At 44.4% G+C, this 25,551-nt stretch overlaps 1 protein-coding gene across 2 annotated transcripts in view; it reads right to left on the bottom strand.

Annotated features, from left to right (window-relative positions):
- The window catches only part of LOC126278155 (dipeptidyl aminopeptidase-like protein 6), a 752,824-nt gene that overhangs the window by 130,713 nt on the left and 596,560 nt on the right, over positions 1-25,551 (bottom strand). For both annotated transcript variants that reach the window (XM_049978055.1, XM_049978056.1), the window contains exons 5-6: positions 19,335-19,387; positions 11,118-11,338 (exon numbers count right to left, since the gene is read on the bottom strand). In XM_049978055.1, the coding sequence (XP_049834012.1) occupies positions 11,118-11,338; positions 19,335-19,387 (274 nt within the window). The remainder of the gene's footprint in view (positions 1-11,117; positions 11,339-19,334; positions 19,388-25,551) is intronic.

The raw sequence follows: 25,551 nt of genomic DNA, 5'->3' as shown, positions 1-25,551 counted from the left end.
TCATCGGTGAAGACGACACGTCTCCATTCGTCCCTCCATTCACGCCTGTCGCGACACCACTGGATGCGGGCTGCACGATGTTGGGGCGTGAGCGGAAGACGGCCTAACGGTGTGCGGGACCGTAGCCCAGCTTCATGGAGACGGTTGCGAATGGTCCTCGCCGATACCCCAGGAGCAACAGTGTCCCTAATTTGCTGGGAAGTGGCGGTGCGGTCCCCTACGGCACTGCGTAGGATCCTACGGTCTTGACGTGCATCCGTGCGTCGCTGCGGTCCGGTCCCAGGTCGACGGGCACGTGCACCTTCCGCCGACCACTGGCGACAACATCGATGTACTGTGGAGACCTCACGCCCCACGTGTTGAGCAATTCGGCGGTACGTCCACCCGGCCTCCCGCATGCCCACTATACGCCCTCGCTCAAAGTCCGTCAACTGCACATACGGTTCACGTCCACGCTGTCGCGGCATGCTACCAGTGTTAAAGACTGCGATGGAGCTCCGTATGCCACGGCAAACTGGCTGACACTGACGGCGGCGGTGCACAAATGCTGCGGAGCTAGCGCCATTCGACGGCCAACACCGCGGTTCCTGGTGTGTCCGCTGTGCCGAGCGTGTCATCATTGCTTGTACAGCCCTCTCGCAGTGTCCGGAGCAAGTATGGTGGGTCTGACACACCGGTGTCAATGTGTTCTTTTTTCCATTTCCTGGAGTGTACTATAAATGTTGAACGCCATTTCGCATTTGCAGGTATTCGTGCTCACAACTGACATCACGTTGGTTGTCGTTTTGCACCGAATTTTCTTATTAGCTTCATTTGTTGTCGCTTTTAGTAGCTTGAATTTGAACTTGTGGCTGGGGGGATGGCAAAAATCACAATTTGGATTATTGTCACACTCTTTATCTTGAGCCTAGGGTATTGTTTAACTTCATGGGATGTTAAGTTTCACATTAAATCGACTTACTGTAGCTTTGAGTTATGGACGTATCTACGAGTAGATTTTGAGCATACCGTTGTTAATTGTCGTGTAAGAAGAAATTGAATACCGAGTCGATTTTGTTTCCGTAAGTCCATCCTTTTGATTGATGGTTTGAGAGACTCCGGCAGTTAACTTTCGTAATAAAATGAAACACCTGCACCACTCCTTTCGATGTTATTTTTATATAACTATCAGTTTCGGAGACTAATACACCATTTTAGGCCTTAACTGACGCTGAGGGGTCTGTGGCCTACATCTACGCACTGGTTTCCATAGACTGTGACAACGATATTGTGTCTCCAACCATCAAGAACGTTGTTACAGTCTACGTAAACCAGTGCGTAGATGTTGGCCACTGATGGGCTTCGAATTAATCCGCTCAGTGGCAGTCAAGGCCTGAAGGTGATGTTCAATCAGCGAATCTGGTAGCTGTATAACAAATAACATCGAAAGAACGCTGCAGGTGTTCCGTTTTATTACATGAGCAGATTTTGAACTTACTATTCTTAATTGTTGTATAAGAGGAAATTGTATCGATAATTAGGTGTGTACTTTTTAAATATCCTCTTGTCCGTCTTAGGTTGTACTTGTTACCCATATTTCTACTGACTTTAACTTTCTTGCGTCCTTGACGAAAAATTACCTCCTGTCGTCACTGCACTCACCAACAGAGTGCAACTCGTTGTGGTTCGTAATAACGGTTTAAGTCTATACTCTGAGTCGCTGTGGCTCGTGCTTTGCTTATTCTGTAAATCTGTTACAGTGATTCAGAAAATTGCTTTCTCCCTTTACAACAGGTTTACAGCCATTACACAGTCACAAAATGCCTAGTACAATTATTTATTTTGTTTTTATGTGCCCTTTCGTATAGCGACGTTCCATGGTTGTTCGTCTGTTCCACTGAATGATATGCAGCCGGAGCATTTGGCTTCCCCTGAGTAGATCAGAAGCACGTTCCCTGCTGCGACGAAAGGTTTAAGGAACACTGCACTACCGGAGCAATGTGGGACCTTGCAATATTAACAGGGGAATACCTGTTCAAACATCCTGCAGCCGAGGTACATTCACCGCACGAACTTCAATTTTTACTCCACAGTGTAGGTAGTGGAGAGTCTGTAGAGTGTTTAGTTTGTAAAGCCTTCCCTACGAAAGAAAAAGTTGGGCGTCCGCTTCACCAAGCGGAACACGTTAGTTGCCGTCCCGCAAGGTGAATTTCGGTGAACACTCAATTACAGCGTAGGTCATTCACTTTTTCAAGCGGGGTCAGAGGACAGATGTACGTAAACATAGGTCTTCCATCGATGACGTCAATCTGCTGTGGAATTATGAAGCACCTTCTGCGCCCACGTATTATGGCGATTTTGATTAAAGAAAACCTCCTCTGTAAAAACCAACGTCTTATCGCAAACAGGGATCTTCCGAAACTTAGCTCGCTGTGTTTGTCTATGAGTTTCACGGCGCCATAGAGATCAGCTTTCATCAGGTTGATACCGTTTGACACTGCCCCGCACTGCCGTTTAGTGGAAGAAATAATAAAAAATAAAGAGCTTACCGAGTATCGGAACGGATTAGTGACTAGATCGAGGACTTCCTCACAGACAGAACTTAATACGTAGCTCTTAAAAGAAAAAAAGTCGACTGATGTAAAGAAAATATCACGAGTACCCATAGGAAGTGTGACAGGACCTTTACTGTTTTCAGTATGCAGGGTGTGTACAAATCCTAGGGACTGATCGACGAGAGGATACGGCACGCCGGCCGCGGTGGCCGTGCGGTCCTAGGCGCTTCAGTCCGGAACCGCAGGACTGCTACGGTCGCAGGTTCGAATCCTGCCTCGGGCATGGATGTGTCTGATGTCCTTAGGTTAGTTAGGTTTAAGTAGTTCTAAGTTCTAGGGGAGTGATGACCTAAGATGTTAAGTCCCATAGTGCTCAGAGCCATTTGAACCATTTTTTTTTGATATGGAACAAAAAAAGGCCTAATAAACTTACTTTGTTCCAGAGACTGCTGTCTAATACACGTTGTACTATGCAGCCACAGTTACGGTATGCACAGTTTCCACCTAGAAGGTGGTACTGTTCCTCATAAGTCGTATACAGTCCTGGAAATGGAAAAAAGAACACATTGACACCCGTGTGTCAGACCCACCATACTTGCTCCGGACACTGCGAGAGGGCTGTACAAGCAATTATCACACGCACGGCACAGCGGACACACCAGGAACCGCGGTGTTGGCCGTCGAATGGCGCTAGCTGCGCAGCATTTGTGCACCGCCGCCGTCAGTGTCAGCCAGTTTGCCGTGGCGTACGGTGCTCCATCGCAGTCTTTAACACTGGTAGCATGCCGCGACAGCGTGGACGTGAACCGTATGTGCAATTGACGGACTTTGAGCGAGGGCGTATAGTGGGCATGCGGGAGGCCGGGTGGACGTACCGCCGAATTGCTCAACACGTGGGGCGTGAGGTCTCCACAGTACATCGATGTTGTCGCCAGTGGTCGGCGGAAGGTGCACGTGCCCGTCGACCTGGGACCGGACCGCAGCGACGCACGGATGCACGCGAAGACCGTAGGATCGTACGCAGTGCCGTAGAGGACCGCACCGCCACTTGCCAGCAAATTAGGGACACTGTTGCTCCTGGGGTTTGGCGCCGTGCTGGTGAGCGCCACAATCAGGACTGCATACGACCGATGCACACAGGGCCAACACCCGGCATCATGGTGTGGGGAGCGATCTCCTACACTGGCTGTACACCTTGGTGATCGTCGAGGGGACACTGAATAGTGCACGGTACATCCAAACCGTCATCGAACCCATTGTTCTACCATTCCTAGACCGGCAAGGGAACTTGCTGTTCCAACAGGACAATGCAAGTCCGCACGTATCCCGTGCCACCCAACGTGCTCTAGAAGGTGTAAGTCAACTACCCTGGCCAGCAAGATCTCCGGATCTTTCCCCCACTGAGCATGTTTGGGACTGGATGAAGCGTCGTCTCACGCGCTCTGCACGTCCAACTCGAACGCTGGTCCAACTGAGGCGGCAGGTGGAAATGGTATGGCAAGCCGTTCCACAGGACTACATCCAGCATCTCTACGATCGTCTCCATGGGAGAACAGCAGCCTGCATTGCTGCGAAAGGTGGATATACAATGTACTAGTGCCGACATTGTGCATGCTCTGTTGCCTGTGTCTATGTGCCTGTGGTTCTGTCAGTGTGATCATGTGATGTATCTGACCCCAGGAATGTGTCAATAAAGTTTCCGCTTCTGGGACAATGAATTCACGGTGTTCTTATTTCAATTTCCAGGAGTGTACATTATGCCCTAGCAACTTTTCCTCCCACAGTAATTGGTACCGGTGCGTCCGATCCAGTTCTCTTGCTGACTCACCTTGTAGCGGATGTGATACTGCGTTGTACGAAATGGTTCCGTTTTGGAATAGAGAGCTTGCCGACATGGTGTTTACTTACGGAAATGCAAATGGCAATGGGCGGCGGGCAGCAAGGTTGTATCAGGAGACCTATCCCCGCCGACAACAACCACAGCAATCAATGTTTGCAACAGCGTTTTGCCGTTTTCTGGACAGGGTCGCTTCAGGAAGCAGGAAATCATGAAGGACGTACCCAAAATTTTTGAACACCAGGCCTGGAGGAAAATATGATTAACGCTGTGTAAGTCGACCGCCGTGTTAGTACCTGGCAGTTGGCACGCCAGTGCAGGGTAAGCCAGACGACCGTGTGGAATATTCTCCATGACAACTGTTACAAACCTTATCACTTACAACTTGTGTAGGGCTTACTGGCGATAGGCTTTCCACATCGGGAGCAGTTTTATCACTTGTTTCTTCACCAAGAAACCACGATTCCGGGATTTGTATCATCTATCATATTCACAGATGGGGCCACCTTTACGTGGAATGGTATCTTCAACTTTCATAACATTCATCTGTGTGATAGGATGCAGAACCCCCATGGTATGATGACAGCTAATCATCAGTATCGGTGCAGCTTGAATGTGTGGGTCGAGATTATTGGCGACCCTATTTTGGGACCAGTTTTCCTTCCACGTCGCCCTACAGGCCGGAAGTATCGACGTTTCTTGCGGGTGACTTTGCCTGCCCTGCTAGAAAAAGTGCGATTGAGATTTGAAGGGTTAGAGGGTTATGAGGCTGCTACATGGCGGTGCTCCAGTCCACTTCGCCGTTAACGCCCAGACGCATCTCAATCGTGTCTTCCCTGGTCGATCGATCGGAAGACGGGATCCCGTTGCATGGCCTGATGGTTCACCGGATCTCAAGGTGTGCGATTTTGGTTATGGGGCCATTTCAAAAGTATAGTTTATATAGAGCCCATTCCAGACGTGGAGACACTGGAGTAGCGCATTCATGGTGACTTTCACACTGTTCGGATGCCGCCTGGCCGATGTGAACGTGTGAGACAGAACATGCTGCGGCGCGTACTCGTATGCGTTAAGGCACATGGAAACCAGTTTCAAAACATACTGTACCTGTGGCTGCATGGTACAGTGTGTGTTAGACCGCAGTCTCTGTAACATTGTATAAATTAATAAATAGACTCTAGCATGGAAACTATGAATTTCCGGACGTAAGTACATTAGACGTTTTTTATTCCGTATACTCTCATAGATCAATGCCTAGCGTTTGTACGAGCTCGAAAAAAATCACCCAGTATATATAGGGTTCTCACAAATTCAGTCCCAAACTAACAGGGATAACAACTGAAGTATTGCTCACACGGAACACTTCCACAAGACTTCGTTTATTTGAATAAGTAAATTTCGAACACAAACAGTCTTCTGTTTCTGATGCACTACACCAAAAGAAAATAGACGTTAGCCAGAAATTCTTCGTAGTAATGTGAAGGAAAAGTTCGTTACAAACGAATATAGATTCTTGAGAGCACAGATTACGATCTCTTGGCCACTGAAAAGTCTCCCTTCAAAACAAAATACGTATTCAAGTGTCTGTCTCACAAACAGCAAGACTTGTGCACCGCGAAAAACAGCAAGGCTCGGAGCACATGTCGCGGGAACTCAGCCTTTCGGGTGGCGAAGGCGACGTCCGATTCGAGGCGGTATCCAAACGGTGATGACACATCAGTCGCTGACTGACAAACACGGAACAGGCTCTAGCCTGCTACGAACGGGCTGAAATACGCGCTCGACGGAATGTTACAATTTTTCTTCTGAGTACGCTGTCTGGTTACCACGAGGCCCTGTGAGAGCTGAGCCAGATACTGCGAAAACCAGCCTGAACGCAGGGGTCGAGCTGAAGATAATCCGCTGAGAGTAGATGGATTACCAGGCTGGTGGCATCGAAGGCGATGCCGAGAGACACGCCAATGTCGGAGACAGTAACAAATATATTTTGTGAAGTTACGCTGGATGTTATTGTGTGTGATGAGAATAAAACGATGCTAAACGTTACTCATTGTTTTATTGTCCTGGTCACTATTACATTACAACAAATGTTTAAAATGAGCAAATTAACCTTAGCGCAGAGCCGGCGACGACGTATCAGGGAGTTACGTGCTAGCTGCAAAATGCATGGTGCGTTTTATATTTGCGATGCAGGAGCAAGAATCCTTACAACTAATTCCGAATTCTAGTCATCAAGGGAGAAATAAATCTCGGCTTCGGCTTTCATAAAGCCCTAACGAAAGAAGTCTACTGTGGAGTGGTCACGAAACTCCTCCCCCCCCCCCTCCCCGTCCAGATTTCACACATGGGTCGTAAACTCAGCCAGAAGTTATAAACAGTGTGAAGCAAGACCTCTCCGATCAAATGACTTTCTTCTATTGCTCATTATTCCACATTTCATAGTTCACTTAAATCAGTGATGAGTGGTTTTGGTTCCGTTCGTGATGTTTATGTGCTGACAGCGTTCGCGAATGTGACATTCTGTTCTACAGTGACTTTTGCAACTGTTATTTTATGTTTTATCGCAGTCCTTTTCACTGAACGTCTGCCACGATTTGTCCGCGTTTTGGGTTAGTGGATGATGCATTACTGCTTTCTCTGTTTGCGCTATGGACCTTGGATACAGTGTTTCCTCAAACATCCAACACTTCGGGAGCACCCACTGTACGAGCACCAACAATATGACTACGTTAGGATTCTCTGAGCTTCGACATAATGCACTCACAACTACCCAGATCAATGACTGACACTTGCAACGTATTGAGAACATTGCACAGGTGCCGCTCGTGGCCAAATAAAACTGCACTCTTCGGTACTATCGTCATACATTACTAAGGTTTTTCGTTTTGAGAATTGCACAGTTTTAAATTTTTGAACATTTAAAGCAAGTGGGCAATCTTAGCGGCACTCTGAAATTTTATCAAAATCTCACTGAAAGTTTGTGCAGTTTTTGTCAGAGAGTACTTCATTGCAGAGAAGTATTCATTTGCAAAAAATAGAAAGTTACTATTAATACTGTCTCTTTGGTAATCAGTAGAATACACGAACGGCAAGGGTCCCAATACTCTTTCCTCTGACACAGCGGAAATGTCGACGACTCTCCACGCAAGATAACATTGCGGTCACTCCTGTCTTTTCCATTCTCGTCTCACATCGCATCTGCGCACCAGGTCGTTTCGCCTTTCCAATTGTGGAAACCCCAAATGGTTCAAATGGTTCAAATGTCTCTGAGCACTATGGGACTTAACTGCTGAGGTCATCAGTCCCCTAGGACTTAGAACTACTTGAACCTAACTAACCTAAGGACATCACACACATCCATGCCCGAGGCAGGATTCGAACCTGCGACCGTAGCGGTCGCGCTGTTCCAGACTATAGCGCCTAGAACCGCTCGGCCACACAGGCCGGCTACCCCAAATGGCTACTCGCGGCCCGGTATAGTTACAAGCCACTATCGCGAGGTATTACTGTGTATGCTCAGTAGCCGGCTGCAGTGTGTTGACTCTTACTTACTGTAGTGTTATTTCACACAACGCAGTCAACATATTTCTCGTTGTTGTCATGAGATGACGCATAATCTGAGACTCCGGTAGTTTAGTTTTACAAATAGTAGATGGAGTTATTGTAGTTACCAACAGTTTATCTGCATTTGTGGAGGAACACAAAAGCGTCTTTCATCGCTGCGGTTTATCAAACCCCACCATGGTAGTGAAATCTTTCTCTTTTCTCGAAAATGATAAACTGAAGCCGGCCGGGGTGGACGAGCAGTTCTAGGCACTACAGTCTGGAACCGCGAGACTGCTACGGTCGCAGGTTCCAATCCTGCCTCGTGCATGGATGAGTGTGATGTCCTTAGGTTAGTTAGGTTTAAGTACTTCTAAGTTTTAGGGGACTGATGACCTGAGAAGTTTAAGTCCCACAGTGCTCAGAGCCAGTTTTGATCAACTGAAATTGTTACGTAAATTCTGTTAGAAGTAGTGTATTAGTCGATTAGTGATAACTAAGTCGTTCATTAAGTAGTTTTTAAGTGTTAACATCCCGGAAAAGTTGGGAAATGTAACTAGTGTAAGGAATTTTTGTCTGAAGCTGCAGTTGAGGATGGAAAGAAGATATAACGCAAATGCCAATGAAACTTCCCATAAAAAACTTCATCACGAAGTAGGTGAGTGATATACTCTAGATGGAAAGAAACGCAAAATAAACAACGGTCCCTTATGAGCAGTGAATGTTTGTCCTTAGAACACAGTGTTCCAACGCGTGACAGGTGTTTCAACCATGAAGAAGACATTGGAGGAGTATCATTTGCTGCTGAAGTAACTTGTAAGCAAACTAAAAGTGTCAACTAAAATAAGGACAATATAAGTGTTCTTGTTATTTGCCTTATTTTATTACAAAACTTTTCTGAACCTTAAGAAAATAATACTGTCATGGAAAAATCAAAACTTTTTGTAACTGATACATGTTGTCAAAGTTCATTAATAGTTTTTCTACCAATATTTCTAACGAAACTGGTTTGCGACAGCACCCAGCATTATGCTACTACCAGTAATGATGTAACTTCCCTGATCCTCCCGAAACCACTGAAGATGAACCTGAAAAAGTTCGAAAACCGTTTCATGGAATAAAGCATTATTATTCAAAAAAGTGACTGGTTTGCAGTTGTGTATAACTTATTTACATTCAATATACAGTCACGGTTCTAAAATATCCGTAATGGATAAGCGTAATTTCTCTCTGTTTCCGAATAAAAAAAATTGACATTGTATTACAGAAATCCCATCACGCTAATAATATTAATCTACACTCCTGGAAATGGAAAAAAGAACACATTGACACCGGTGTGTCAGACGCACCATACTTGCTCCGGACACTGCGAGAGGGCTGTACAAGCAATGATCACACGCACGGCACAGCGGACACACCAGGAACCGCGGTGTTGGCCGTCGAATGGTGCTAGCTGCGCAGCATTTGTGCACCGTCGCCGTCAGTGTCAGCCAGTTAGCCGTGGCATACGGAGCTCCATCGCAGTCTTTAACATTGGTAGCATGCCGCGACAGCGTGGACGTGACCCCGTATGTGCAGTTGACGGACTTTGAGCGAGGGCGTATAGTGGGGATGCGGGAGGCCGGGTGGACGTACCGCCGAATTGCTCAACACGTGAGATGTGAGGTCTCCACAGTACATCGATGTTGTCGCCAGTGGTCGACGGAAGGTGCACGTGCCCGTCGACCTGGGACCGGACCGCAGCGACGCACGGATGCACGCCAAGACCGTAGGATCGTACGCAGTGCCGTAGGGGACCGCACCGCCACTTCCCAGCAAATTAGGGACACTGTTGCTCCTGGGGTATCGGCGAGGACCATTCGCAACCGTCTCCATGAAGCTGGGCTACGGTCCCGCACACCGTTAGGCCGTCTTCCGCTCACGCCCCAACATCGTGCAGCCCGCCTCCAGTGGTGTCGCGACAGGTGTGAATGGAGGGACGAATGGAGACGTGTCGTCTTGAGCGATGAGAGTCGCTTCTGCCTTGGTGCCAATGATGGTCGTATTCGTGTTTGGCGCCGTGCAGGTGAGCGCCACAATCAGGACTGCATACGACCGAGGCACACAGGGCCAACACCCGGCATCATGGTGTGGGGAGCGATCTCCTACACTGGCCGTACACCTCTGGTGAACGTCGATGGGACACTGAATAGTGCACGGTACATCCAAACCGTCATCGAACCCATCGTTCTACCATTCCTTTCAAGGGAACTTGCTATTCCAACAGGACAATGCACGTCCGCATGTATCCTGTGCCACCCAACGTGCTCTAGAAGGTGTAAGTCAACTACCCTGGCCATCAAGATCTCCGGATCTGTCCCCCATTGACCATGTTTGGGACTGGATGAAGCGTCGTCTCACGCGGTCTGCACGTCCAGCACGAACGGTGGTCCAACTGAGGCGTCAGGTGGAGGCATGGCAAGCCGTTCCACAGGACTACATCCAGCATCTCTACGATCGTCTCCATGGGAGAACAGCAGCCTGCATTGCTGCGAAAGGTGGATATACAATGTACTAGTGCCGACATTGTGCATGCTCTGTTGCCTGTGTCTATGTGCCTGTGGTTCTGTCAGTGTGATCATGTGATGTATCTGACCCCAGGAATGTGTCAATAAAGTTTCCCCTTCCTGGGACAATGAATTCACGGTGTTCTTATTTCAATTTCCAGGAGTGTAGTTGACTACAGTAACGAAGAGTTAACATTAATTTGGCCAATTGCAAAAGAGCTTGTGGGGAGCGGAGAAAACAAGCCCTTGCCCCCGCTACAAGTTGAGGAGCCGTGCCGGGAAAAAAATCCCCGCCCTCTTACCCCAGCGCAGGCTTATTAACCTGTGTTTCTTCACGAAACTTCTTCTAAACGGAAATAGTTTCACATTTTTACACGTATAATAGAGATCGCGACGTCAACGTTTACGCACACATATCACAAGCAAAGGGAACAAAACAGTGACATCGCAGAAAAAAAATGACCTTACACTGTACTGTCATCTAGGTAACATTGGCTGCAACGAAAAACAAATGACCACCAGCAGAAGCCTTCAGACATGAGTCGACCCAGATCTGCAGAGTTGATCGACCAACTTACAGTTAGCGCACTGTAGTTCGTGTGGAAGTGATCGGGCAACTTACAGTTGGCGCACTGTAGTTGCAAAGTGGCGACTCACCCTCGTAGAGCCAGTCGGGCACGCCGTTGCTGAGGACGCCGGGCACGGCGGTGTTGGTGACGCGGTAGGACTGGCCGGAGCGCGGGTGGGGCCGGTAGTAGACGTCGTAGTCGTAGACGATGACGAGTGCGTGACCGCGCGGCGCCCACGCAGCGTGCAGCAGGAAGCGCTGCTGCTGCGACTCCTCGGCGGGCGACGTCGGTGACAGCGGGAACACGTCCCTGCGGCGAGAGGTAGGGCTTGTACTCACGTATCACGATCTACTCGTAGAATCTGTAGCTGCGCTGGTCTCTAGACAAATGTTGGTGAGATTTAAAAACTATGCTGAAATGACAAGTTACTTTAAATGTAAAGACGTGCACTTTACAAAACGCCCAAAAGCAGTATCCTACGATTAACATCAGTCAGTTACAATTGGAATCAGTCAATCTAGTGTGGGAAAATTAAATATTATTTTCACATAGGCTCAGCTTTAGATAAAACAGGTGGCTGTCATCAGATCATTTGGGAGGAAAATGACGTCAATCTAGGAAGGAATCTGCTTACAAAATACTTGTACTGCGCAGTCGAGACCAGTCTAGGATATAGTAGACGTCTGGTGCTCGTATCAAATAGGCCTAAGAGTGGATGTTGACCGTATAAAAGATGGGCATCATGAATGGCTACACTTTTGTCCAAAAAGATAGCGTTACTGAGATAGTGAAGAGCTGAATTTCTAGACGTGGAAAGGTAGATGACAGTTGTCAGACTTACTAAGTCTGTGATTGTAGGCTTTCCCGGTGTATACTGCTGATGAAATCTTATCGGGTTTCCATCCGGGTAGCTGCGTCGAAAATCCGTGACGTTTCGATGAGTGTCATTGTCATCATCTTCTGGCGAAGTGTCGATGGAGTGCGGTCGTCATCTGTGTATAGCTGGTCAGCGGCGAGCAGCGGCCGTCCATCCCCACCCGTCCTACTGGCACTGAGCCGGTGGTGGGGGGATGATGGGGGTGGTGGGGATCGCGCGGGGCGTGGCGACGCCGCCCGTCTGCCGCGTTAGTCTAGCTTAGAATCCCGAAGCGTTAGCAGCTAAGCACGGTCCCGGCGTATAGCTACTACTGCAGGGTTCCACGCCGAACATAAATGGTAGTCCTCGTCCCTGTTGACGAAATTGTCATGTAATCTTATTTCGGCTAATTCCTTGATGACGCTCTCCCAGAAGCCACTGGCTCGGCAAATTTTTTTCAAATTGGAAGGTATGTCCCTCATCGAGGCTGTGTTCTGCCACGGCCGATTTGTCCTTGTGCCCCAGCCTTACGCATCTAGTGTGTTCCTGGCAGCGTTATGAGATGCAGCGGTGTGTTTGACCAAAGTACTGGAGCCCACATTCGCACGGTATAGTGTCTAAGCTAGACTAACGTTGCAGACGGCCGGCGTCGCTCGGCCCCACGAAGTCCCCCTCCACCCTCCCACCACCCCCACCATCGGCCCAGCGCCGGTAGGAGGGGTGGGGATGGACGGCCGCTGCGCGCCGCTGACCAGCTATATAGAGATGACGACCGCAGTCCATCGACACTTCACCAGAAGATGATGGTAATGACACTCATCGAAACGTCGCGGATTTTCGACGCATCTACCCGGATGGAAGCCAGAGAAGATTTCATCAGTAAATACAGGGTGCTCGGAAATTATCTTTACTAGCTTCTAGTACCTGTAGAGGCGAGCGAGTACATAACATTTGAATAGGAAACCAGGTCGGGAAACGCACTGTTTCGTTTTACGACAGTTTCAATCCAGATGTGTGACGCGCCCTCGTGTGCTGAGGGAAAGTTAAATTTACGATACTCCTGCAGAGACAGAGGAAGATGTACTGGCACAAGTTCTGGCCGAAGCACCAGAAACTGAGGAGACCCAAGGTGGGATGGAGTGTTTGGGCCAGAACATGTCTGTACCAACTTTGGTGGTCGACATATCGAGCCGCTGTTGTAATGCATCTATACTGTTCTGTACGTACACTATGCTGGGTCCTTTTTTGTTCTGGAACAGTGTAGGCACGTAATGTTTAAGTGGTGATACAAAACATATGCTTATGTCGTAAATGGATGTTTCGTCATGTTTCCTTTCGAATTGTTATCTAATAACTGCACCGTGTCGCGCCTAATTCAATTTCTCAAGCGTAAGTGCATGAGTTAATGATCTGAACCGAAATCATCGTATAACGGAAACTGTACATTTCCAGACGTGGATTCATATTCAAAATATTATGTACTCATTCCCCTCTACAAGTCGTAGAAGTTTGCAACAGGAATTTCCTAACATCCTGTATATGGCAAACCTTTACCTAATGCCCCCGTATGGACGCTGAAGACAAAATTAGATCAAATCGTTCAAATGGCTCTGAGCACTACAGGACTTAACATCTGAGATCATCAGTCTCCTAGAACTTATAACTACTTAAACCTAATTAACCCAAGGACATCATACACATCCATGCTCGAGGCAGGATTCGAACCTGTGGGCGTAGCGGTCGCGCGGTTCCAGACTGAAGCGCCTAGAACCGCTCGGACACATCGGCCGGCGACAAAATTACACTACATGCATTACGCACAGAGGCATTTAAGAACTCATTCTTCCCGCGCTCCATATACAACTGGAATGGGGAGAAACCCCAACAAATAGTGCAACGGGAACTAACCTCTGCCACCTGCTTCACAGCGATCATAACTGCAAATGTATAAAGGGGAGATGGAAAAAAGTAGTTAAACTGTTTATTATTTAAAGAATAATCACCATAACTGTTAATTATTATGCCCCACTGTGAGACAAGACACTCATTATGTTCGTGGTAAAACGTTTGGCGTTGTCCACGGAACAACCATTGTACCCACATGCGCAAATCGCCGGCCACCAGTGCCTTTTTTTCAGGTCTTCAAAAGGGTGAAAAGGGCATGAGGAGTGATCGCCACAATTAACACGCAGCGATAGTTGGACGTTCGCAAGAATTGAAGTGCACCATCAAGGTCGAACGCCCGGGAATGTTAACGTACGGCATTATTCTGTTACAGCATAATGCCCCGCAACATGTTACTATAGTTGTTTCGACTACACAGCATAAATTTCTCTGAAAATCCTTCACACATTCGCATTAAAATCACGATCTCTCCCCTTGCGGTCCCCATATTTTTTGAGTTCGGAAGAAAGACATTCGTTGCTGTTGATTTGCTGCGGACGAAGAAGTGCACGTCTGGGTACAATCATGTTTCCGTAGACAAGCGCAAACCTTTTTCTATGAGGGCATTGACGGTCTCGTTTCACAGTGGGATAAATGAGTTAACAGATTTGGTGCTTACGTTTGGATTAATAAACAGTTTACTTATTTTTCTCCCATTTTTATCATTTTCATTAGACTGCAACTTACTGGTACACAAACACCGACAAGGATAGATAGAGAAAGAGGGGAGAGTGAGTGAGTGTGTGTGTGTGTGTGTGTGTGTGAGAGAGAGAGAGAGAGAGAGAGAGAGAGAGAGAGAGAGAGGGAGGGAGAGAGAGAGACAGAGAGAGACATAGTTAAACGGAGAGATGCAGAGACAGGGAAAGAGTGGAAGGTGGCTGTCAAAACCAACTTTCATATTTTTTTGTAGAGGTTGGTTTTGAAGTCTCGTGTATGTGCTGCAGAGATGGTTTTCCATGGAGTCCATTTGGAAGATAATGCGTATGGTGAGACAATATTTATTTTATGTAATCACCAGCACCCTTTTGAGCCAACCGTCATTCGCTGCGCATTTAGGACATTTGACAAAGTTTCATTCTCTGCAAACTACAGAGTTTCCGCTCTTCCGTATCCAGGAGCCTTTGGATACCCTCTCTTTCTTCTTCGTCTTCTTATTTTCTTTTTCAAGCAGCTGGTCCCCACGGCATGCATCGGCCACTAGTTGGCACCTCAGGATCCTCACTCTTCGGCCGGACGCTGATGCAGTAAGCGTGATGTTTTTCTATTCATTATTTCTTCCTGTTCTCGGTAATGAGAATATATACTCGTTTTGGCTAGGAAACTGCTTCATTTACTTCATTAAGCATTAGTGAGTATTTTCCTATTCGAATCGGGAAGTTCTTTTTGATAAGTTGTCGTGGGTTATGTTTGAATCAGATTTATGCTTTGTTCATGCGAAACTGGGCCACCTGCTATGAGCACTAGCTTCCTACACTTGAGAAACACTTGTAACCTAGTTTACATCTACATCTACATGACTAATCTGCAATTCACATTTAAGTGCTTGGCAGAGGGTTCATCGAACCACAATCATACTATCTCTCTACTATTCCACTCCCGAACAGCGAGCGGGAAAAACGAACACCTAAACCTTTCTGTTCGAGCTCTGATTTCTCTTATTTTATTTTGATGATCATTCCTACCTATGTAGGTTGGGCTCAACAAAATATTTTCGCATTCGGAAGAGAAAGTTGGTGACTGAAATTTCGTAAAAAGCTCTCGCCGCGACGAAAAACGTCTATGCTGTAATGACTTCCATCCCAACTCGTGTATCATATCTGCCACAATCTCTCCTCTATAACGCGATAATACAAAACGAGCTGCCCTTCTTTGCACCCTCTCGATGTCCTCCGTCAATCCCACCTGGTAAGGATCCCACACCGCGCAGCAATATTCTAACAGAGGACGAACGAGTGTAGTGTAAGCTGTCTCTTTAGTGGACTTGTTGCATCTTCTAAGTGTCCTGCCAATGAAACGCAACCTTTGGCTCGCCTTCCCGACAATATTATCTATGTGGTCCTTCCAACTGAAGTTGTTCGTAATTTTAACACCCAGGTACTTAGTTGAATTGACAGCCTTGAGAATTGTACTATTTATCGATTAATCGAATTCCAACGGATTTCTTTTGGAACTCATGTGGATCATCTCACACTTTTCGTTATTTAGCGTCAACTGCCACCTGACACACCATACAGCAATCTTTTCTAAATCGCTTTGCAGCTGATACTGGTCTTCGGATGACCTTACTAGACGGTAAATTACAGCATCATCCGCGAACAACCTAAGAGAACTGCTCAGATTGTCACCCAGGTCATTTATATAGATCAGGAACAGTAGAGGTCCCAGGACGCTTCCCTGGGGAACACCTGATATCACTTCAGTTTTACTCGATGATTTGCCGTCTATTACTACGAACTGCGACCTTCCTGACAGGAAATCACGAATCCAGTCGCACAACTGAGACGATACCCCATAGCTCCGCAGCTTGATTAGAAGTCGCTTAAGTGCGCGTAACGATGGCTGATATGTATTTGATTCCTTGGTATAAGCAGGTTGATGATTTCGAGTAATGATCCTCATGCAGAACAAGAAGTTTGTATCTGTTCAGTCTGAGTTATAGCCTTCAGCGATTAGCTCGTAATCTTGGAATCTCGTGTTTGATCGCCGTATTTCATTTTGTTCCTTCATTACTGGAGCAGAGGTTTTTGCACTTCTCGACTGCCAGATATGCACACAATGAAGGTAATATGTGCGTAAGGCCTATTAATCAGCTGGATGAATAATTACATGCAGAATGAATCCTAATTTATGTAACTATTTTCAGCATTAACGGAAGTTGCGAAATTTATTAAATTTAGTGTCAAAGCTTTTGACTTGGATTTAAGACCCTCTGCATCACGGCCTCATGCTCCGGTGTGCTTCAGTAGTGGTTAGTTTTCTTACTTTCTGTTGCTATTTTGTGTGTGTCTGTTTTACTATTAACGCAAGATTATTCTCCAGTTGTGCACGGATTCCCGGCTTTCATGTCATTACCTTCGAGGTCATTCGCACTGGTGTTGCATTGTAATTTCATTTAAGACTCACTTCTACAAATGAAGGATTATATAAATTATATTGTTAGTCTAATTTTAGGATATCTATCGTATGTGGGTTATCCATCACTCTAACAAATTCACAATCTTAATCAAAGTTGCCTTTCAAATGTTTTCTTTCGTCATAAACTTCTACTTCCTCTAAATGCTCCCTTGAAAACTGCGTATTTCAAGCCAATTCCTAATAAGATTTTATGCATAATGAGTGTCTACGGAAAATATATTCCGTTAACGTGCAGTCGGACCGTATTTGTGGGATCCAACTACTGCGAAATTTAATATTAGGGCCTTGATAAAGTTTGGAAAACATCCCAGACGGTGGACCCTGCATGCGTGGTGGCTAAGACTGAGACGAATGTTACATTAATTTACTTGCTTCCTCATTTCGACATCTCTGCGGAAGTATCAAAGTCTATGATAAATGGCAGTGTGCGCTAATTGTTTTGCACAGTCGTAGGTACTCCTCCTCCTCGTTATGTGTCTCTTACAAAACGAGGCCAGATGTTAATGAAAGTTCTGGTAACAGCAGTAGCTTAGTGCTTCCCGATACAAGAGAGACAAAGAAAAAGAGAGACAAAGCAAAAGAGAGAGAGAGAAAAACAGACAGAGCCAGAGCCAGAGAGGGAGGGAGGGAGGGAGAGAGAGAGAGAGAGAGAGAGAGAGACAGAGACAGACATACAAAATGCTACGCTAGCGTGCACAGAACGTACTCGGCTAATCGGTTACATGGGAGTGAAACGCAAGTTGGGATGGTTGTGGAAAAGTGCGGTACATCCAAGTAGGAAAACCTATTCAAGACACTAGTGTGACCTAATGTAAAGTACTCTAGGCTTTAGTGTCGTCAGTAAGTGGACATGATGCAGACTTTGAACAACATCAAAAAAAGGTAATGGGACAGATAAGATCATTAAGAAAGTGCAACTGAGATAATTAGGAACCTTAAATGGGACTTTTTGGGAGGAAGGCGACGTTGAGCTTTTGGCTATTGGCTCTCGTCCCGGTATTTTCGGGCGGCGGTGATTTGGTGAATTATTATGATGAATAACTGGCCGGTATTGCAACGGTCACCGTCTATTGCTGGAGGCGGACTTCAGAGGGCGAATCTTTGATGATCCGTGCTCGTAAGAAAAACCACAAACTGATAGTCCGCCAAAGATCCTGAGACGAGCGTCAACAGCAATAAGTCTCCACAAGAGACCCATAATTTTATAAACTCGACGTTGGTCACGCTGCACCTTGTTTGGAAAATTTAGCGAACTGAAATTTCAGGGAAGTTGTGTAACTAATTTACAGTTCTCGCGAAGGACTCTGAAAAGCAGAAGAAATATATTATAACTTGTACCGAGGAGATAAGAAAAATGCACAGTTATTATCCGATCCTCTAAGGGGTAGCCTGCTCGTGCCATGGAAGCGGGCGTGTTAGCGCTCTCGGCTATCCGTGCTGGTCGATTAGTGAATGGTATACAAGAGAAGGTCGTTAATATTTGAACAATGTACCTTCCAAACCTCTGCACAGTGTCTTATGAGGAATATAAACTGCCCCAAAAAATTCGGACACCACTCTCCTGAGTCGAAATTTGCCCGCATCTCGTGGTCGTGCGGTAGCGTTCTCGCTTCCCGCGCCCGGGTTCCCGGGTTCGATTCCCGGCGGGGTCAGGGATTTTCTCTGCCTCGTGATGGCTGGGTGTTTTGTGTTGTCCTTATGTTAGTTAGGTTTAAGTAGTTCTAAGTTCTAGGGGACTGATGACTATAGATGTTAAGTCTCATAGTGCTCAGAGCCATTTTTTTACTCGAATTTTTTTTTTTTGTACTTCTTTCTCAGTTCAGCTTTGACCAGAATAAATCACTGTGTAATTGAGGTGAAAATGTGTGTCTCCAGTATTGGATATGATAGCAAAACAAATAGTGGCCATCATATCTTGAGTTGGAGGTTATAGTCAAAACTTTACTTTGTACCTAATTTGTGGAAATCTATCATTGTGTGGTGGAGAGAAGAAGCGGTTGAAAGCTGTGGGAAAGATTGTTTGAGAAATGAAAGATGAAAATTGTTCGAAATGGAGTGTTCGAGGCCGTGTGGAGTGAGTGGTAATTCTGGAAAAGCCTCGGGGTATTTAAGTTAAATTTCCAACGAGTCACATCTGGTTAGTTATGACATAACCAAGTAACGACACTGGTAAACTCAAAACTGCAATCACGGTAGTGGCAGTATACCGTTTATGAGCAGGCGTGCTCTTTGTTGAATCCAATTTGCCTAGTGGTGATTGTAGTCTCTAGACGAAGGATACGCAAATAAATAAATAAATAATTTGAGGAGCGTATAAAATTAAACAACGTAATAGAAGCTAACGCAGTAACTGTTGTGAAGTATACTTACATGGTGGCGACGTCATAGATCGTATACTGCGCAAGGTAGGAGTAGCGGAAGAGCTGCGAAAAGAAAAAAAAAGTCTGTTTTAATTTATAAAATAAGAACTGAGGATAAGTTCAAGAGTTATACCAACTAGAAGATGTTTCTACCTGGCCACCGAGCACACACGTAGGACAACCAGTCATTCAGTACTTGTTCGTCGTAATAGAGGGTATTTTACTCAGAAATTGATAATATATTGTGAAGATGGACAACTGTAACAACACGAAAAACAACGTAAAATTATTAATTAAAATCATTCTTTCAGTCCACCAAGAAACATCTTACCCCTAGACGGAAAATTATTATGTAAAAGTGAAAATCATACTAAAAATTCTTCCTTTTGATCATCACATTGACTCAAAAACTGTGTGTAAATTATAACTGAATATGGGATCACCTAACACTGACAACACATGACAGAATTAAGTGCACCAACTACGAACGGTAACTGTTACACATAGGATGTGATCTTTCTTATAGCAGCAACATGTTTATTTACTTATCATTTATTCCACTTGGCAAGACTGGGGCCGCCGGGCCGTCAACCAGGCATCCCCAATAAGTAATCATTACATTCAGAATGGCGCATGAACAACATTAAATAATAATAACAGTATTCATAATAATAATAATAAAGAAAATATGTATAGTAGACTAATGAATGTGTACAATTTCACATGTGTCAGTTTATGATAGATTTCTGGTGCATTCGATGCAAAAAAGTACCCAGATGATCTCACTTTTTAAAATGTGGGACTTTACCTCCCGATGGAAAAGTGTTGGACCAATGATTTATATAATTTCGTAGTAGTATCAAATATAGTTATTTATTGCAAGGGGAATTGTGATATGCTCGTTTATGACGACTTGATTGAAGACTGAACAGTTCATAAGGAACATTGCGACGAAAATATAGGTCGTGTAGAACCCAATCTGTTCTTTTCGTTCGAAGACTGTCCATAAACAGACCCAGGCTCTTGCTGTGTTTCTTGGCTTCTGCATTTTCAACTAATTAGCAGTTTAGTTGATTACTATCTTATTAGAAAGCTAACTGAAAGACAGACTTGTTAGCAAACAGACTGCAGTATAGTAGTAAACGAATACCAAATGCAGTAACATATACAGGTTATCAGCATGTAACTGTACATTTCCATTTATTTTTTAGATGACGTAGGCGATTATTCAAAAAGACGGAACAGGATATCAAAAATTTATTTCTTACGAACTAAATTGGGTAGCAGCATAATTAAAACTTTCCTGAACAGGAAATTATTCAGATTTCAAGGTTAAGACGGTTATGCGTTCAGTGTGAGCACTATGCGTTAACACGAAAAACATGATGTTATTTAGTTAACTTCGGATTTCGTTCTGGAACTTCGGGTTTAGTTGGATATTTGAGGCTATGCGACAACTTGAGTGAAGATGATGTTACGTGACTTAGTTTGATATTGAGAAGAAAGCCAGTTTTCTAGAAGGTCTAGCTCGAGAATCCTGCGACAGTGTTCTCAACGAAAAAGAATGGCTCGTAAAGTTTGTTTACAGAAACGACACAGAAGATAGTAACTGTCTGCGAGTCTATTTCATAATGAATCACTGACACAGAACTTCCATACCCACAAAATCTAACATTATGCCGACTCCATGCACCAAGAAAATTAAATTGGAATCATCCGAAAAAATTAATAGTTTGGAAAAATTGTCGTGCATAATGTCCTCTAGAATTTTAGTACAAAATTCGTAGTGCTTGGTGCGCTCATCAGGACGCATCACTTGCAATAACTGTGATTTGTACGTCTTTTGATGCAAACGGTGTTCCAGACTCGCCGTACCTTTAGTTGAGGGATTTGAAGTTCTTTGTATTCTCGTTTTGTGGGAATTATAGGGCAAGTTTCATAAGCTGTACCGATACGCTTGACATTTACATCCGATGTGCGTAGAAGACCTGTGTTTTTCATCTTGGAGAGACATCTTCAACGGATTTTCGATTCCACTCAGAAATCTCTTTGTCTGCGAAATTCACGCTGCTGATGAAGAAGGGACTAATTCTGCTAACTGCAACACAACAAACATTAATTTCTGTTTCTGCTCTTTGACTGTAAAAATGTGTTTATTTCACTAGCAAGATTTCGGCCTTAGACCATTTTAAAGTGTTTGATGTTTAGACTCAATGAAATGTAGTTTACATCTGTGTTCCGAAAGCCCAATAATTGCATCGAGCTTCACTACATTTGGAAGACGTGTTAGTTCCCAACCTTTTGATTTTTTTTTTATAAAGCCCGATGAGCATTTTTCGACGACGATTTATATTTAACACTAGTCGGAAGATTGCTGGCATTATAGCACCTGAAAACGTCCTACGGCTGAAGTTTCGATAGTAAAATAGACATAGCTAAATGATGGAAATACCTTTTCGAAAATTTGAATGACTGTGGCTCCAGGAGAAGAAAAAGGCATCAGTCATCCCTGTTGTATCACCATTTTCTACAAACAAGCGCCCTTGAAGCTTCGAATTAACTTCTCAAAAGTTTTAAACTTTCTCTGTGTAGGAGCGTAGGAGTTATATTCCATCTTTTGTGGTTTGAAAGACGTAAATTCTCGTAACCTGCTCCTTTTTAATAACCTTGCATTTCAGTCCTATGGAAGAGTTACACCTTCACGTAGGGACTTCAGAAAGTAAGGCAGTCATGCTGTCCCACGCTAGGACCATTGTGCAAGGAGAGTGGCGCATTGTCTGGAGTGAAAACATATTCCGGGTTTCCCGCAGACACTGTTCTGTTGCGGTACGTCAAAGTACGGGACTGACAAGGCGCAGCTGGGAAGGTACTCCAGGGTGAAGTACGCAAGACAGTACAGTTTTTGCGGGCAGTACGTTTAAATTTCACTCAGATTCACAGTGAAATTCTGGAGACATGCGGACCAAATGCGATGCCACGTCCAGCCGTGAAATGATGTCGACAATTGGACCAAGGTCCCACAGACGTGGGTGGTGGGCGATGCTGATCGGGAAGTTAAAATCCAGCATAATGCGATTTCACTGTTTACGGCAAGCTGAAACGACATCTGGGAGGTGGGTGGGGGGCTTGGGGAGGGGGGAAAGACGTTTCCCAGCGATGAGGACATTCACACGAAGACTGTTGATATTTTTTAAAATATCGGGAGTTCGATACACCGATATTTAAAGGAATGACAATATTGACTGTTGTAATATCAGGTAACTATCGATATATACAAAGCATCGATGGAAAAAAATATTGACGTCCCTCCCAATAAAAGTATCGGCTGCACATTGTAAATATTATGCCGGTTTCAGAGCTGTATATTTAAGTATTCATTTATTGTTAGATACCCTGAACATCAACAAGCTAGCAGCCTACTTATCCTCCTTAGAGCAAGAATTGAAAGGATAGCAATGCACGTTCACACTTGACGATAAGCACTTTGGTAACAATGATAACCGCATGTAACCAGTACAATAAAAGATGTCCGATTTGACCGTCGTTCGGTTTCGTCACATATTGAATTTGTCCGGAATACTTTATATCGACTTCTCTTTTTTTTTCATTTCTGCAAACGCCAATGACATAGCACAAGTGTCACAATTGCGTGGTGAAGTTAAACGGTACAGTCTCGCCCATTACTTCAACGTTTCCCCTCATACGTCTCCGCCCAGCGCAAAGAACAATCCTGTCATTTAGATTTTTGTTCATCATTTTCAGCAACTTCTTTTGAAAAACGTCGATGTGAAAAAATAGCATACAAGATGCGTTAAAAATTGTTTTTTGACGCAACTGGTGTGTTGCTTCTTCGCAACCGAAATCTTGTTATTCCACCCCCCCCCCCCCCCTCCTAGTGTGCGGCGGGGCGGCTCCTTTCGTCCATTACTTGCACCTGTCTGTGAAATCGCTGCAGCAGATCGCCGGTAGCAAAGCCGAGCAGAAACCTACCGTACTGCAACTCGCCCCAGGCTGCGTACGACGTAACTGTTCCAAGAATTGGGAGAGAGTCTTAATTTTGAATGAAAGGTGGAAATACTGACAAAACTTCGGTATATTATGAACCTTGATAATGTACACGTTCACCGCCAAGCCCGTGCTAATCTTAGTACAGTCATGCACAAACCCTTTCATTCACGGTAGCAAGTTTATGGTAACGTATTTCCCGAAATCTGAACAGCTATTAAGGAGGGATTGTTCTTAAATGAAAATACTAGCCACACTGTTAATTTTACCGACGTCTAACGCACTCAAGTTTTTAGTCACCTATCTGCTCAATATGCCACAATGAATTACTGTTTTTTCTTATACACAAAATTACCTAAAAAATCCGTAGTTTCTAAAAAACACACCGGAATTAATATGTCTTCACTTTAAAACACTTTTGAAGCACGTAGCAGTACTAAAACCGGCAAATTATAACTTCCTTGGGAGCTCATAATACACACGACCGTACCACTGAAAGGCTGGGCTCCGACTTCTTTTATACTGTTGTAAGCATTTTGTATATCCAAGAGAAAAGTCGCGCGAAGAATATTCCATTCTGATTGCTCAGTTTTCTTTAAGGCGAATAGAGAAACATTATTCTTTCGCTTTAGTCCGCGCTTTTCATGACTAACCAATCAACAAATGACACACTTTCGAATTGTACTTTTTCCCGAAATAAATATTTATCATTCTGATACTTTGTTACTTTGCGTTATTAACTATTTTAATTTGCACTCGGATTAGCTTTCCTTTTACCATAAACTTACTTAACATGTTATTAAACAAAATTCTCCACCGTCTTCATTCACACTCACATAAACTTTCTCACACTAGTTCGTACAGCATTCATCTGTAGAACAATGATCTACGCATTTACTTTAGACCACATTCACGCATAATTCACTCTACTAAAAGCATATGCAAAACTGTACAAACATAAATAAACAAAAAATCCTTCAAGGAATAAACAGAACAATTCACAAAAACAATCTCTTGACTCGTTTCTTGAATGTCTCTGTGCACCACTGTCCTCTAGCAGATGAAAATTAGAGCTACGTACTCGACTGAACCAGCATCAGACCATTTGTCACTGTGCACACATGAGTCATTCTCCCGATACACAGGCTCTAGAAAGGAGCGACATAAGACGCCAGGCCTCAAGTGCTATCAGACTTCTGGTTTGTTCCATCTATACTTACTTCACACAGTCAAAGAGAAATACTGGACGTAATGCAAGCTCAAAAAGTAGTAACACTCTCTCACACAGTGAAAGTAAAATTATGCTCTACTATAAGTCCAAATGACCAATTTCAAGTATTAACCGAAAATTACGAAAAAGATATAATATAGAATAAAAATATCGGCACTTCACAGTGACTTTTCGATATCGATATATCTGTAAATTGCGACGAAATAAATCGTATATTTGTAGCGATAAATTTCGGGAACATATCGATTAACATTGTATCGATATTTTTCAAAGCTCCAGACCACTCATGTGTTCTGGAATGGCTACGTGACAAGCGAGCAGATAAACGTATATCGTCGAGAAATTTAGCAGTTGGTGGAACGTTCCTACCACTGTTTACAGAGACGTAGTGTTTATGTTGAAGATTGGTGCCAGGTATCTGCGTTACTTTGAAGTGCAGTGCAGCAGTCAATAGTAGTTACTTGGCCTGCCATTATAACGTATAACTTACTTGTTGAAATGCTCTCGTACCAGCAAGTACAGGATAATGTTTATGCAGCATCAACAGATTGATGGATTTTAGTTTCGTTCTTAACAATTGGTGCAATATATATATTCATATTTGTATTGTTGTACGTTAAAATATTTTTCGCAAAAAAATAAAAGACGCACAGAGTGCACAACCTCAGAAACATCTGCTCGCTGGGGCGTAAACTGCATGTTTAGATTAGACGAATTTTTCGTTCCATGAACACATATTCAGGAGGTCCTCGTGGATATGATATATGTCTGTTTTTTATGTGATACCAATTTAAAAAATACAATAATAACAATGATAGTGATAGCACATTCACTACATAGACTGTCTCCTTTTAGAAATTCGTCTGCGGAGTAGAAGGCGTTGGTCACGAGTAAGATTTTGAGACTCTTCCTAAACTGAACTTCATATGTAGCTAAACTGTTTATGATTGCTGGAAAGTTACTGAAAAAATGTATTCCTGAATAACGGACA

The sequence above is a fragment of the Schistocerca gregaria genome, chromosome 6, assembly GCF_023897955.1.
Source record: "Schistocerca gregaria isolate iqSchGreg1 chromosome 6, iqSchGreg1.2, whole genome shotgun sequence".
Lineage (NCBI taxonomy): Eukaryota > Metazoa > Arthropoda > Insecta > Orthoptera > Acrididae > Schistocerca > Schistocerca gregaria.
This window is presented reverse-complemented; position numbering and strand designations above follow the sequence as displayed.